Raw genomic sequence first — 14927 nt, 5'->3', positions numbered from 1 at the left:
TTGCTTTCAGACATACATTTCTGAGGGATGATGGTCACCAGAGCAGATTTGCAGAGCACCAGACAGGTGAGGATCTCAGCCTCTGACAAGGAGTCCCAAACGCTGGCAATTTCAATTCTTTTGGGGAGGTAACAGGCAAGCACAGCTCTAATTTTCTGCTTTTTAGTATTCTTCTTTCCACTCAATGCTTGGTGACATTAGCTGGCACACCCTGTCTGTCAATATTTTTTTTTTCTGCAGAAGTAGTTTCATGGGGGAAAAAAAGAAAGAAAAGGAATTTTCTAGGCCTATAGTTTGCTTTTCTCCTCTTCATCTCTTCTCCCCTGTTATTTGCCTCTTAAACTTAAGATGAAAACCTCGGGTCTGCAAAGACAAGCAGGAGATTACTACTGCATGACAAAAAAAAACCTCTCTTGTATTTTCCAACAATAGCCTGCCAGCCTCAGAAACAGACTACAAGAGACATGTAGATAGGCTCTTCTAAAGCAAAACTTCGGATACTATGTGTAAATAATATTCTCTAGTGTTATGAAATACAAAAAAGCTGATATGGCCCTTAAATATAGTACCATAGTAAAATTGAGTGATTAGAAGGGTTGTGTTGATACATGCTTGCCATAGAAAACTATGATTATAAAGTTTAATTTTGGAAGTTTTCCTCAGTGCCTGAAAGCTCATGACCAGAAAGCTTATGGTAGTAATAGCCATAATCCTTCCTTTGCAGGAACAGCAGTATTCCACTAAATGGGTAGATAAGGCCAGGCTGGATGGTGCCCTGAGCAACCTGCGCTAGTGGCTGGCACTCCTGTCCACATCAGAGGGGTCAGAACCAGGTGATCTTTATGGTCCCTCCAACCCAGACCATTCTATGATATCTAGAAACTGAAAGTAAAATCAAAGAGGTTTTAAATAACAAGGTGACAGAACTAAACTCTTTTTGAAAGTCTTTCAATAGCCAATAAGTAAACATTTGCTCAACAAGAACAGACTTCAATTTTCCACTTATAAGCAGAAATTTAGATTTTCAGAGTGGTTTTGAGTAAGATAGTTATAAACATCCTGTGAATAATCACATCTGTCCCAGCAAAAGAAGCTGCAGATAAAAAAACATTTCACTATTTCTGAACACTACACAAAGCATCCATCTAATGAAGTCTGGAGATGCAAGAGAGACAACAGCGATAGATGTTGTTAGACTGATGGTCCTGATCAGTCCTATCACTGTTGTGGAGGGACGGTAGTTGTCCAGAGTGCAGTCAGCTGAAAAATGCTATATTTGTGGAATCCTGTGGTGTTTTGCGGGATTTCTGACACATCTTTCCCGTATTTCAATAGAACTTCATCAGTTTCTTGGTGAGTCTTTTGTGGAGCTCAAATAGCAAATTCCTTTAATAGGTACATGGTTGTCACAAATTTCAAGTAGTAATACTTTATAGCAGTCTTTAACAAAACTTGCACTGCCTTCTGAAATGCGTCATTGGTCTAAATTAAGAACTAAGTAACTGATAAAGGAACATTTAAGTTCCATAGAAGAGACCTGGGATTCAGATTTACAGCTTTCTTTTCATGGCTAGAAAAATTCAGAATTTTATCCAAGCTTGCAAACAAATTCACTGAACAAGCTACCTGACACTATTTTTTGCATATTAATCAAAATTAAAGAGTTGTTATCCATTAGCAATTGCATTCTGTATATTCATGCTGATAGTCTGAATAATTGTCCCAAGAGGGGAATTCTGAAATACTACCAAAGAGAAATAATTTCTTTTAGCACACAAGATGAATTAATACTCTATTAAGAACATAAAGTCAAGCAAAATAAATGGAAACAAATTAAATAATCTAAATGGTAACAGGAAATTTTAAATCTCTAAGATAAGGAGAATTACAACCTTTGACTTATACGTTAGCAAAATGTCCATGGATTATTTCTGCATTCTCTAATACCATAGCTGAATTGACAAGGAGGAAAATGATCACACAAATAGAGAATATTAAATCAACGTAGTTCTCAAAAAGCATTAAACTCAGAGGATGGCTCAACTGTTTCTAGGACAGACATCCTTTATAGGAAAATACTAATACTAATACATACTGAAATTAATCAAACATGCAGAGTAATTTTTTTACAACAGATAAACTACTTAGAAGATGCTCTATATTTTCTATGTCTCAGGAAACTCAAGAATGCCATGTCAGAACTTGAAACTTATTGCAATAAAGGAGAATACAAACTGATATCAAAGAAATCAAAATCTCCAAAGTGTCAAGAAAGGTTTTGAATGACAATGTTGAAATGTCAGAGAACATCACTGCCTCTTTCAATTAATTTGCAGCTCTTGCTCTCCAGCAGGTTGTAAAGCAACATATAGCTATATAAGTATACTAAAATTTGTATTTTGAATATAAATTTAAAATTTAAACCCAATTTTAATTCAAAAAAGAAAATAAATTTTCAGATGCAAAAAATAACCTAAGAAGGTTATTAGGTTATTTATTCGGCAGATTTTTCCAACATTTGATATATTTTAGTCAACTAAGTCAGTAATTTAGTCAACACAGTGAGTGTCTGATAGATAATCCTCAGGCCAAGTCAACTCTTCTTTCATTGCTTTATCACAATACCCTGGCAATATACGCTGTATTCTCAAGCACTCCTAGTTAGCCATTGTAGGTTCTCAGAATACTTGAAATTGTGCTTTTCAGAAAACATAAACTGAAATAATTGCAAAGCCAGGACAAGAAGACCATCATACTGATTTATGGTTTAAATTATTTGCATTACTCCTACAGTGAAAGACAACAATACTGTGACCACAACAGCAACGTATGTGTGGTGTGGGACTCTCTGTGACCACAGTTCTTATGACTGATACCACATTTCTTCAATTTGTGTACATGAGGTTCCATGCATATAAAAGCACTGTGAAGCAGCCTGAATAACAGCCATGTCAGAAATGGAGAAAATTAGAAGTATTCAATTATTAGAATGATAGCATCAGTTAGTGCTAGTAGTCTTGTTTTCCTTTGTTTGTCCAAACTTTTGCATTAAGCTCTTAATTCCGGCTTAACATACAAACTCTCATTGGAATCACTAATAATTAAAAGGCCATTAGCTTTGTGGTTGTACCTGATAAGTCTACCAGTGCTTAAATTACTGTAAAATAATGGCAGACTGCTTCAGTACCTCAGAGATGACAAGCAATTACATTTAAAGACTGACATGCTCCAATACTACACTTCTACTTCAGTCAAACATGTAAGTGCAGGGAGCAAGATGCATGAAAAAGACCCAGACATCCTCCCATCTAAAAACCCTGAAGGAAGGTGCAATATAGTGATAGATGTAACTCCAGTCACCTCTGGTATAATGACTTACAACTAAGGCATCTCTTTAACTCAGATTTTGCAACTATAAGAAGAAAATTAAGTAGAAGGAACGGAACCGTATTTATGAATCTGACCCCTTCTGAGAAGGACAGTTTTGCAAAATATTTCATATCCAATAAGCTAGATTTCTAGTCTCCCCTCTGGCATGCTTCTACCTAGGACAATAGCCAAGCTTCTCCTCTTTCATTGTATCTGATTCCTCCCTCCAACCCCTCTCTCTCTGAACAGTCTCTTTTTAGGGCTCAGATACAAATGCTACTTGTTTTGTCCCCAAATGCCTTAGGGAGATTCAAACCCATACACATCCTGATCAATATTATACAGAAGCGGATCCAAACACCAGACCACAACTGAACCAAACTAACACAAAGAGGCCCTATATGCCCCACTGCCAGACACAGGAGATTTTTTAATTCTCTCTCAGCTACATTCTACAAAAAGTGGAGAAAGTGCTTTGCCATTGTTTAAATGCATTCCACTTCTACAGCACCCATCCCTCTGCACAGGGGTCAGGGATTGATGATCTGATGCCTTTTACATGCAGAAAAAACATCAGCCAAACCCTGAGCTTACTACCCACAAGAGCAGACCCTCTGAGCTTTGACCCAGTTGGGTTACTAACAGCCTGTAAGTATATTCCTAACTAAACCCTGCTGTCAAGTAAATATCAACAAACCAACATGTAACAAAACAAAAAGCTCAATTCAATGTTCCTGATTTCAAAACAGGCAGTTCTTCAGTCAATAAACATTTCTTCTAATGCTACAAGTAAGTGAAAGGTGACTAACAGGCAAAAGACTTTTTAAATGTCTGGCAAGTTTGGAGAGCATTTGGAAGGAATAAGCTTGCCAGAAACTGCTGGCAAGCACACTCCCTACAACAGCCAGCAATGGATATCCAAGCATGCATTTTTGCTTCCTTTCCCAGACATAGTATTACCACCCCCACCTTCTTATTTATGCAGGGAAAGGGTGGCATTATTGAATTTGTTTTCTTAGTTAAGCAATTTTTTTTCCTATTGCACAGAAGGAATGATTTCCAAAAGGAGAGGTAGCCAAATACATCTGGGGAACATTTTAAACCCATTTTACAGGTACTAAAAACTGAATTGTCAGAGTCCATTGGCAGAACATAACACTTCACCTTTAAACAACATATTAGCTACTGCATTCCCAGTTTAGAACAGTTTGAGAGTTATACTTCACAAATATAGCTCTGAGATGCAAATAATGCCCTCAGAAAAATGTAAGAAGTCACACTCATTTTCTTTAGAAAAAGAGCACCTGCAACTACTTTTATATTTTGCTTCTTTTGTTTCACTAAACTTTGTGTTTGCACCCTATCCATGATATGGATTAAATAGTAATTACTTCACACTATTAAGAATTATAGAGTGGATAGACCATGGGAACTGAACCCACAGGAAGGTTTTGCTAGAGGTTTTATATCATGACATCCAGATAAAAAAGAAAAACTTTGCATGTTGCATTCTAATGCCTATAGCAAAAGTTAAAATCTCTGTCTTAAAAGAAATGCTTTCTAAAAATGTAACTATGAACTGGGAAAAAAAAAATTTCCAGAAGCCTGCATTTGGCTGTATCCCATCTTCTTTTGTCGGCTGTCTTCCTGAATCAAGCAACAATATTACCATCAAAAAACAACTTAATCATTTCATATAATACCTGGCAAATTTATATGAAAACAGTTTATGTTGCAGTAGACTTTTTGTGGTTTTTAAAGCACCAACCAGCAAAAGCTATTCACATCTTAAGGAAAGATAATAAGAACATAGGAAAATTTCCCTTTTCTTCACATGAGTAAGTAATATTTACTCTCCCAGAGCCTGTGACTGGCAGTATCTATAATACACTCTTGAAGTGACTATTTTTTATAAATCAATTTTGAAATACTGCTCCAGTGTCTTGATTCCTAAACACAGACCCACAAAAATTAGTCTAGCAAGATGACATTAGTCTCTTCTCACTGACCAAATGCTTTGTAATAAGCAGATTGGCGGAGATGACTTAATTCAGACACACTGAGTAACTGAATAATTAAATCAAATAGAAGAGCTAATAAAGAGTGCATAGAGACTGCACAGACAACATTATTTAGGGAATGGAGAAAGTAAATGGAAAGAGAATACTACTAAGGCTTAAATGTACCTTGATTCAGTATTCTGATTTGTTAAACATTTCCCCATCATTTTATGCCCTAATAAGTTTCCATTGACTAACATGACCTAAAGCTACAGAGAAAGCTAGCTCAATGCAGAGTTTCCTAGAACGTATGTCCACCAAGCTGCTGCAACTAAATATCAGTTAAAATAATTGAGAAAATGGAAACATACATATCATAGCACATTTTTTTTTGAGACTAGTGTTTGGGTATAGTAACAACCAAGCTACTTTGAACACCATGCTGTTTCAAAATACACTAATCCTACTTCAAATTCTAATAAAAAGTGAATTTTACAATGTGTTAAAAACAGGAATGACATACTGTGAAATTAGTTGATAAATGCAGCACTGAATATAAAAAATACTTTGTTACCCACATTCAACTGTTAAACCTCAGGTTATCAGGAGGTAAAACTATACCTTATATCTACTGTAAACAAAACATGACCAAGATAAACCAAAAATAATCTGGCACCACATACGAATACATAATCCAATACAAGTTAAAACCAAAAGTTAATGTTCAATGTGAACACTGAAGCCTGACATCCTGTTGTCTTCTCTTCCCTTCAACCAAGAAGAGATACTCCCTTAAATGTCAGTGAAATTATTTGAATGATCAGTGGGAGCACAGCCCCCTGAAGTCAGGTAAGAAATAGAGTCTTAGTTATGGGTCAGCTCTTCTCAGCTGTTTAATTTCATGTATTTCTAATTGCAAAAAGACACAAGGATCAAGACAATCACATCTGTCTACGCAGTACAATCTAAAACTTAACACAGTTGTATGGCAATAGTGAAAACCTGACTTTTGACAGCCAACAGAAGTAAGAATCAATTAGTGAAACTTCTGGTAGCAGACAGAAAAAAAGCACCTTACCCCTAAGACCATCCATTTGTTTTATTACCTACTGCTACAATGCACAATGATAATATAGCTAAAAGGCTGCACTTCGATTTTCACTAAAGCCAGCCAGATCAGAAATAGCAATGACAAGAGTTTGCTATGAGTTAAAGGCTATCAATGCAACTGCTTGTACTCTTCAACTCATGGAGATTCAGGCCACTGCCAAGTAAGTGAATAAAACAGAAAAGTAAATATAATTTCAAGAATAGGTAGCTTCAACTTTTCATTTTTGCAATTTCAAAGCAAGCAGGCTGTCAAGTCTAATTCAAGTGCTCAGAAGCAAGCTTTACTACTAGAAATATAACCTTTTAGTACATAAAGACAATTTTTGTGTGTGTCTGCATTTGTAAATGTAAATTTCAGATAAATCTATGCCTATTTCAAGATCAAAGGCATGAAGATTAATGTTAGCTCCAAGAGAAACAATCAAGGATATGAGGGCAAAAAAGTATCATAACATGATGCAGAAGATTCAAAATCTACATTCCTGGGCAAATTGAGCTAAAATCTTATTTTTACATACATATTCATATGTGTATATACATATGTGTATAGATTTAATACATACAAATAAAAATTATATATTATACAAACACGTGTACACATACATTCTACACATCTCAAAATAAGCAGCACGGGCACATAATTAAGGGGTCCCCAGGGCTCATAAAGAAAGTGCAACGACCTTGTTAGTGTTTGGCCTTTCTTTCGCACCCAGTCTCATTGTAAAACAGTCAACCATGAAAGTACTTTAAAAAGCTGGTTTTCTTTTTATTTACAGCATGATTTTATAATGTACCATTCATGTTTTATAGAAGCTGGTACTTCTGTATATCTTTCTGCCAAATTCAACATGAACCACAAACTTTCTAATTTACAACTTTCAAAAATTTGAATGCTTTTGAATACCGGGATTTTCAACTTTGCAATTTAATGACAACCCTGCCTTTGGCCTTTCCTGACCTGTTGTGAAGTAAATCAGGCACACTAATGTGGGCTAACAAGTCTTTTTCACACTGTTCGATCACCCTGCATCTTTTTTCTCAGCAGACACCGCCTCTCTCCCACTCTCTGTCTAGCCATCCTCCCTCAAAGCAAACAAAATGGTCACTGTAACCCTGCATTACTGCTCATTAGATCACAGGTTAGTCAAGTGGAACTGCCCGAGGTTCCCAAAGGAGAGCTATACTTCAAAAATCTGTCCATGTCAAATGAAGAAAAAACCCCTGAGCGTGGGGTCACCCAGATCAATGATCAAAAGAGACTGAGAATAGTGGAGGGAAAAAAAGAAAAAAAAAAAAGAAGAAGAAGAAAAAAACCCCTTTTTTGTAAAAAAACAGCCTTCTGTATAATAAATCAGAATAGAAAAATACTAAGCTTTTTTCCCCCCACTTTAACAACAGTCCGTTTTGGCTTTAAAATATTTTTCTTGTTTTTCTGAAGATTTTACAAGAGTAAGAGTATTTTTAAAGTGTTAAGATTGAGGTTTCAATAAAACTCAAACTCACTTTAAGAAAATTAGCAAGAGAAATAATAATGAAAGATAATGGAGATTTTCTCTCTATCACATAAATACTTAGCTATTCCAAAATGAGTCAACATCAATTTTCATTCAATTATGACTTTAATTTAAACAGATCATACGTTCTGAACTTCATGAGAAATGACACAAGTAGCATGTCCACAAAAAAAGGTAGTCAAGCAAAAACTACATAGTCTGAACTCTTCTGCTACATGACAGATGTGCAGGCACGTGCAATACTTCAAGAATGTACAGTACCATGTCTGTGGCCTCTGTTTGTCCTTTACATATATAGGGCAATTTTTTAGTAAAAACCACAAAAACAATAAAGCCCAAACCAAATTTAAAAAAATTAAAATACAGTAATAATTTTAAGTAATAAATTATGAATCACAGAACAGATTAAATTACTCAATGAAGAGCACTGACTTGTTTAATAAGGGTCTGTGAAAACACAGGTTACAGATATCACATGCATTAATACTGCTTATTCAAAATGAGTTATGTATTTGTAAAACAACAAATATACACTGTGCCACTAGATGCTGTTGCAGCTAAAGGGATCTGATTGTTTCCTGGAACATTGGTTGCAGAGCATCTTTTTGTTTACAGCTCTGAAAAGATTTCTTTGCCTGCCCTAGAGAGTGACTCAAATTTCACTCTCTTACTCCCTTTATCCTCAGCCATGAGTAAAGGCATAATTAGCAACAAGGAACAAAGGTAAACAAATTGGAACAGAATATCTGTAGTAGATTTGTAGTTAATGTATGGTCTGTTGTAGCAGAATTACTATAACAGAACAAACCTATAGGAAAGCAAAGGAAAGAAATCCTTAAAGTACTTAAATGTTTCACAAAATGTGGTAAACTATTTCCTAGTATTTATTACCAGAGTAACACAAAAACCAGAATGAGACTATAAATGCTGTGATAATACATTATGAAAAAATATTTTTTAAAAAATTTACAGGATAAGCTTGTATTAACAGAGCGACAGATGAAACAACTTAGTTTTAAATAAATAATGCAATTGTAACAAATATATAACAGTATATGCAGTAATCCAAATTATCTACCTCTGGAGATATATGTGGATGAAATGAAAAGTCTTTTAAGCAAAGCTCATTCACTAAAGCAGGTTGGGCTTTTTGTTGGTTTTTTTTTTAATCAGTTTGCTAGATGCCTCACACATCTATTAATAGGAAATAGATGCCTATTAATACTTGAAATGCAACTCCAGCATGCATTAACTTTAAAGATGCCCACACATTAATACTGTCTTTACTTTTAAGACAGTATTAATACAGCACAGGCTTTCTGACCCTTGCAACTTCACATCTAATCAGAATCTGAACAACTACATATAACAGAAAAGATCAGAAAAAGCAAAGATATTGAGAAATATGTAGTCACAGGAATGGATTATTCAATATACTGTCAACACTCTGGTTCTTAAAACAGTAGGAAGAAATATCAGGATGATGTGTGTAAATCTGAATAATAAATGAACACATTTTCAAGTGAAAAATTGTCTAACTTTGCCTTTTTTAAAACATGTTACCTAGTTAATTTGTATGATCCTTCAAAAAGTTCTTTCTAGACTAACTCAAAACTTCAGGCTGTTCAGATTCTAACAGAAGAAGTTACTGTTTCATGTCAGACTGCTGTAATAGATTTTCTAAACATTTAAACTATTTTGAGAAAACATTTATGCTTATAAAGATTCCAGCATGACTAATGATATGCTGCAGTATCAACAAATCATCATTAGAATAATGTCGTTATATTCAAAACCCTGCTTCTAGTCTTATGAAGACAATTGTTCCCAGATGCTAGAGTGGATAATTCATGTTTCTTCAGAAGCATGTCTGCATCTGCTGTTGAATCACTGCAAGTGGATGGGAAAATGGTTTCCTCTTTTTGAACCAAAAGTCATTATGCACTGAACAGAAGTGGTTTCTGAGGAAATAATGGACACTGTTCAGCCTATATTGCTATAGAAGAAGGCCTTCAATGGCTCCAATTTTCTTTAAGTAAAAACTCAGTACTGCATCCTCATAGTCTCTGAACTGTGGGGCCCTTCACTACTTTTGAATTTGCAGAACTCCATGTCATTCTTTGTTTTTGTTTGAACCCCGGATGCTCTCTACTCATCTCTTCTGCTTTACTGCCAGTAAAGTCTTGGGAAGTAACAGGGAAAGAGGTGCATGAGACTTGTCAGCAGTCCCTTTCCCTTTCTCCTGTTACCCCTTCTCTCTAGTTCATTTGCAAAAACAGCAGTGTCCTGTCCAGCAATCAAGCTGACCACAGTCTTTGATTTTTGTCATCCACCACACCCGGAGAGCATCCAAGATTTTTCCAGGAGCATAACGGCTTGAAAGAATGCCAGGTAAAAAAAATGAGCTCAAAACTGAGAATGGATAGGAAGGAATTTAATCTCACCTTCGAGTAGTATGTGTTTCCTTCCTGGCCTTTGACAATTGAAGCATTGTTTCAGTAACATCCAGACCACTGATGCAAAGATGATCATTTCCCCATCCTGTCACTTGGGAAAACATCATTGTTTCATGAATTCTCACATACATGCCAACATCTCCATCTCCAGAGATTTATGGTTTGTTTTCGCTCATAGGAATTTTACACTCAAAAATCTAAAGAACCAGCCTCTGATAGGCCTATGACACCTCAATTTTCAGGTTTGTTTCTCCTCATGGTGCAGCTCAGTTTCAAGAGAAATTCTCCTCAAGCATCTTCAGAAATTTTGAGTTTCATAGGGAACAGAAAGCCTCCCATGCTCAGGCTGAGCTCTGAGCACCTTCTATTTGATGCAGGTTTTAAGAAACTCTGCATACACATATTTCCAGCAAGGTCTTCAGGGTGTTGGTAATTACCAACAATAATAACCTATGCTGTGTCACAGTGTAGGTACTATTGATGCAGCTGAAAATTTTCTACTTTTGTGGCACATAATTAAAATCCAACTTGAAATACTTACATAGATTTAAAATGGATAGATTTTCTCCTGCTATGGTTATTGTTGAACTTCCCTGACATGACCAATTAAGATGCTCAACATGATTTCCCACGTGTGTGAGTGTGTAATTCCTGCAGAACGGACTGTGGCCAGAAATTAATTTCATACTCTGCATACCTACTCTAATGGAATGAAGATTATGTGATCATAATCAACTTGAAAAACATTTCTTTTAAAATTTACTTTGTTATATTGAGTACCAAATATAAATTATGTAGTTCCACTACAAAAAAATATCTTTTCCTAGCTAAATACAAGGTTCACAGTATATTTAACTTGCCTTTAATCAGCAAACTTATTTTAGCACTAAAAAGAAAAATGGAAGAATAAGTCCTCATCTTTTAAAAAGCAGCAGCTTGTATTATTGAACTCAAGATTTCATTCTAGTACATATACATACATATATCTGTGTAAGATGGGTGTTTGAAAGAAAAACACATACTAAATCATTTTTACAATAGAAGAGTTTTCACAAACTTGATCCAATGCATTACTAAATACTTTTCCATTATTTTTCAACTGATCCTGAGACCATTTTTGCTAAAATGGTAGAGTTATATTTGGAAAGTAGTTATATAGCCACTATTTTGTTCCATTTGTAATAGTTATTAATTCTGAAAGAAATACGACTTCTCTTATTCATGTAAGATGTCACTAACAGTAATTAAATTTTTGAGCATTCAAGAATTACCCAGAACAGCAATATCACAGACCTAGAGGCTCAAAAGAGTCATAATGATTGTGTGGTCAGATCTGTATCCAACAGGCCTCAGGATTTAATTTAATTCTCTACTAAAACACACCAAATTTTTACCAAGCAAAAAAGGTTTCAGAAAGAACTGTAAAAAGCTGTGCTCTTCTATAACAGTCCTTACTGAATATTATATAAGCATTTGTAAGTATACAAATATTTATGAAAAACATTTACTAAACTATGCATATAGATTTCTATCTGAAAGCATTTTAGAATTTCTCTCATAAATTTACTTTTTATTTTTAGATACTATGCTCTATCTTTACAGTCATTGTGTTTAGTTCTGCAAGTGCAGCCAACTCCTCTTTGAACAACATTTTCTGTCTTCCTTCTTTGCTTGGAAGTCAACAAAGACACTAAATTTTCAAAACATAGTGAAAATATGTTTCTTTCCTATCTCTCTCTCAAGTCCAGTAAAAGCAATTGCACACCTACTCTAGAACATCCATTTTTAAGTAAGATGGAAAGATTATTTTCCAGTATTTCCTGTATAATCTTCCTTTACTATGGTTCACTGTAGAGGGATAAGCCAAAAAAGCATGAGAAGTAATGTGGTAGGTAGAAGGGTTCAATTCTCACTGGATTTTTGATGCCCACACCTCCAACTTTCCACACCAGTTCTAGTTTTACACCTTCCTCCCACCTCTTGTTTGTGCCTGTATGCCAATTATCCAATTTTCTTCTCATCTGAATTTATTTAAAAATAAGACCTTGAGGAAGGATAGTAGTTAAGTAATTTTTAGGTCCAAACCAGTTAACCACATGGCTGTACAGATAGACTGTCACACCTGAAAGATGGGGGAGGCAAAGAAGCCAGCAAGCAAACTAATACTGCTGATGAAATAAATACTTAAAGTACACAACATCTATATGCATATAAAACAACCATTTTGAGACCCAAATAGTGCTGCAAAAATCCACGTCTGGTGTTCAAAACTATATACAGCAATATTCTTTAACATCTACTCCAAGATATGCAGCTGCTTTTTTTGCGGATCTGTACCTGGCACCATTCTCTACAAAGGGCCAATCAAGAGATTTATTTCTCTGAATACAGTTTCATGTTGTGAAATGGGTGTATGTGGACAGGACTTCTACTCCTGTGTCTTAGCTACTCCTACTCTTTGTGTTCTTGTACATTGTGTAATATGTGCATTTTTGCAGGTGTGCTGGAGCAATTTTTTTGGTATCTTCAGGAACACCATTCCAAATCAGAGTTTCTAGTGGCAGTTTTTGAACTCATTTCCTTGCAGACTCACACATTTGTCAAGAGCACAACTGGAATTTACTATTCAGAGAGATACTTTTCTTTGTTAAGTTTTTGTTTCTTTGTCCCACATACACTGGGACAGCAATATTAAGCTTTACTAAGTGATATTATTCACCAAAACATTATCAACTATACCAATTCATTTTTTTTATCTAATGAATATATTGACAATTTTACCTGTTATGGCTTTGTTTCTTTTAAAACATGATTGAAACACAAACTCAGGCAAGGAAAACATGTGGTTACTGTTTGGATTCAGTCTTGCAACTGCATGAAATTGCTTGCTGTTCAAATTTAGCTAGGATGTGGACCTACTCACATGTATTAAAATTGGTTAGCTTTTTAGATTGCATTTTATATATATATATTTTTTATCATAGGATCCTTTTATATCTAAATCTTTTTCCTAATAGGTATGATGAAATTTTTAATCAGTATGGAAGTTCATATGAGAAACACAAATAGGAGTTACTTCTTCATTGTTCTAAGCAGGGCAAAACTACTATTGTCTAAACACTAGTTCAATAATATTCTCCTCTCCTGCAAATGTGTTCATAACTGAAGTCTGACAAATAACTCTTCTGTTCCCTCAAAGGCCGCAGTTGTGAAGGAAGCAGCCAATACTCAAAATAGCAGAGTCCAGCTCCAAAACAATCTTCAAATATCAGGGGATACACCTTGGACGAAAAGAAGTATTTGCAGTGAGGGGATTGCAAATATTAAGGTCACTAAGGTCACTATGATCTCAAAAACAGGGTAGGAATCTATATTTTGGCTATTTACTGCAGTAATCTGAAGATAAATCATCTCAGAAACAGTTCCTTGAGGAACCAAAAATCTGTCCCCGATTTAACTTTGCTCTGGATGTCCCTGTCACAAAGCATACAGATTTGCAACAGCTGGTCTTTGAAAACTCAGATTTGAGAGACTTGACCAGGGTGAGGATGGGACAGACTGCAGAGAAAAGTTTCATTTTCACTCTTGGTTGTAGGCTACGTTTTTGCAGTACCTGCTCCTGGGGAAAACATTTGCTCAAATCTGTGAGCTAAGATACTACATAGTCTCTGAAGCGAAACCTCTTTAGTAGTCACTGTTCAATGCAGTTTTTCAGATTGCTAGTAATGACATCCATTACTCATACACTGAAAGGGTTTCCAAAGAGGAACCATTTTCCCCTAACTAGCAGAAACCACAAACAGCATGAATTATGGAAAAACAGTACAAAGACATTGGAATATAAAGAAGTGATTACATCCTGGAATTGAGCCTGTCATACTAAGTAGCCAACTCAGACCATTGGCAGGCCTAGCTAGAAAGCCCAATTTGCAGCATGCTCCAGATCCCCACCACCAATAAGAGCCTCCACAGATGCTGACAAACTTGAGCATTCTCTTGGTTATTTAGTTTTAAGATATTTAAGGCTTCAAGAAGACACTTTATGTACAAAATTATTTCTAGACATAAACAACAGAGAAGAAACTAGCAGAGAAATAGATAACAGCCCTCACAGCCTTAAGATGGCTCTTTTCATTAGGAGAGTTACCTTCCACTATTCTGCTAATAGAAAACCTAATTAAACACTGTCAGTGATTCAAAATCCATATAATCTCAAAAAGATAAATGCATCACAATCTATGTAAATAAGCAACAAATCTTTCACGGTCACTTTTGAAAATATTGTTTGCACTTAAAAGATTTTTTTAGATCTTGGTATATCAAAGAAAAAAAGGACAATCAAAATGACTCTCCAATGGAGTTTCACATCCCCATCAAGTCCAATTTAAAGTAAGGTCTTGTATGCAAGAAAAAAAACTCAGCACTTGTGATCAGCATAAGCTTTCCACACTATTCTTTTCCTGACAACTATATTTAAA

The 14927-nt window shown here is 35.3% G+C and overlaps 1 protein-coding gene across 6 annotated transcripts in view; it reads right to left on the bottom strand.

Moving 5' to 3' along the window:
• ARL15 (ARF like GTPase 15) overlaps positions 1 to 14927 on the bottom strand; it is a 241983-nt gene that overhangs the window by 126639 nt on the left and 100417 nt on the right. The window contains exon 8 of one of the 6 annotated variants that reach the window (XM_071425424.1): positions 10359 to 10540. The exons of the other annotated variants lie outside the window; for them this stretch is intronic. Coding sequence (XP_071281525.1) covers positions 10538 to 10540 — 3 coding nt within the window. The 3' untranslated portion in view covers positions 10359 to 10537. Of the gene's footprint in view, positions 1 to 10358; positions 10541 to 14927 lie in introns of those variants that run through there. 6 annotated transcript variants of the gene reach the window in all.

This window comes from Agelaius tricolor, unplaced genomic scaffold, assembly GCF_023055355.1.
Source record: "Agelaius tricolor isolate 1412-34295 unplaced genomic scaffold, bAgeTri1.0.p SCAF_4, whole genome shotgun sequence".
NCBI classification, from domain to species: Eukaryota; Metazoa; Chordata; class Aves; order Passeriformes; family Icteridae; genus Agelaius; species Agelaius tricolor.
The sequence above is the reverse complement of the archived record's forward strand: the minus strand, read 5'-3'. Positions and strand labels throughout refer to the sequence as shown.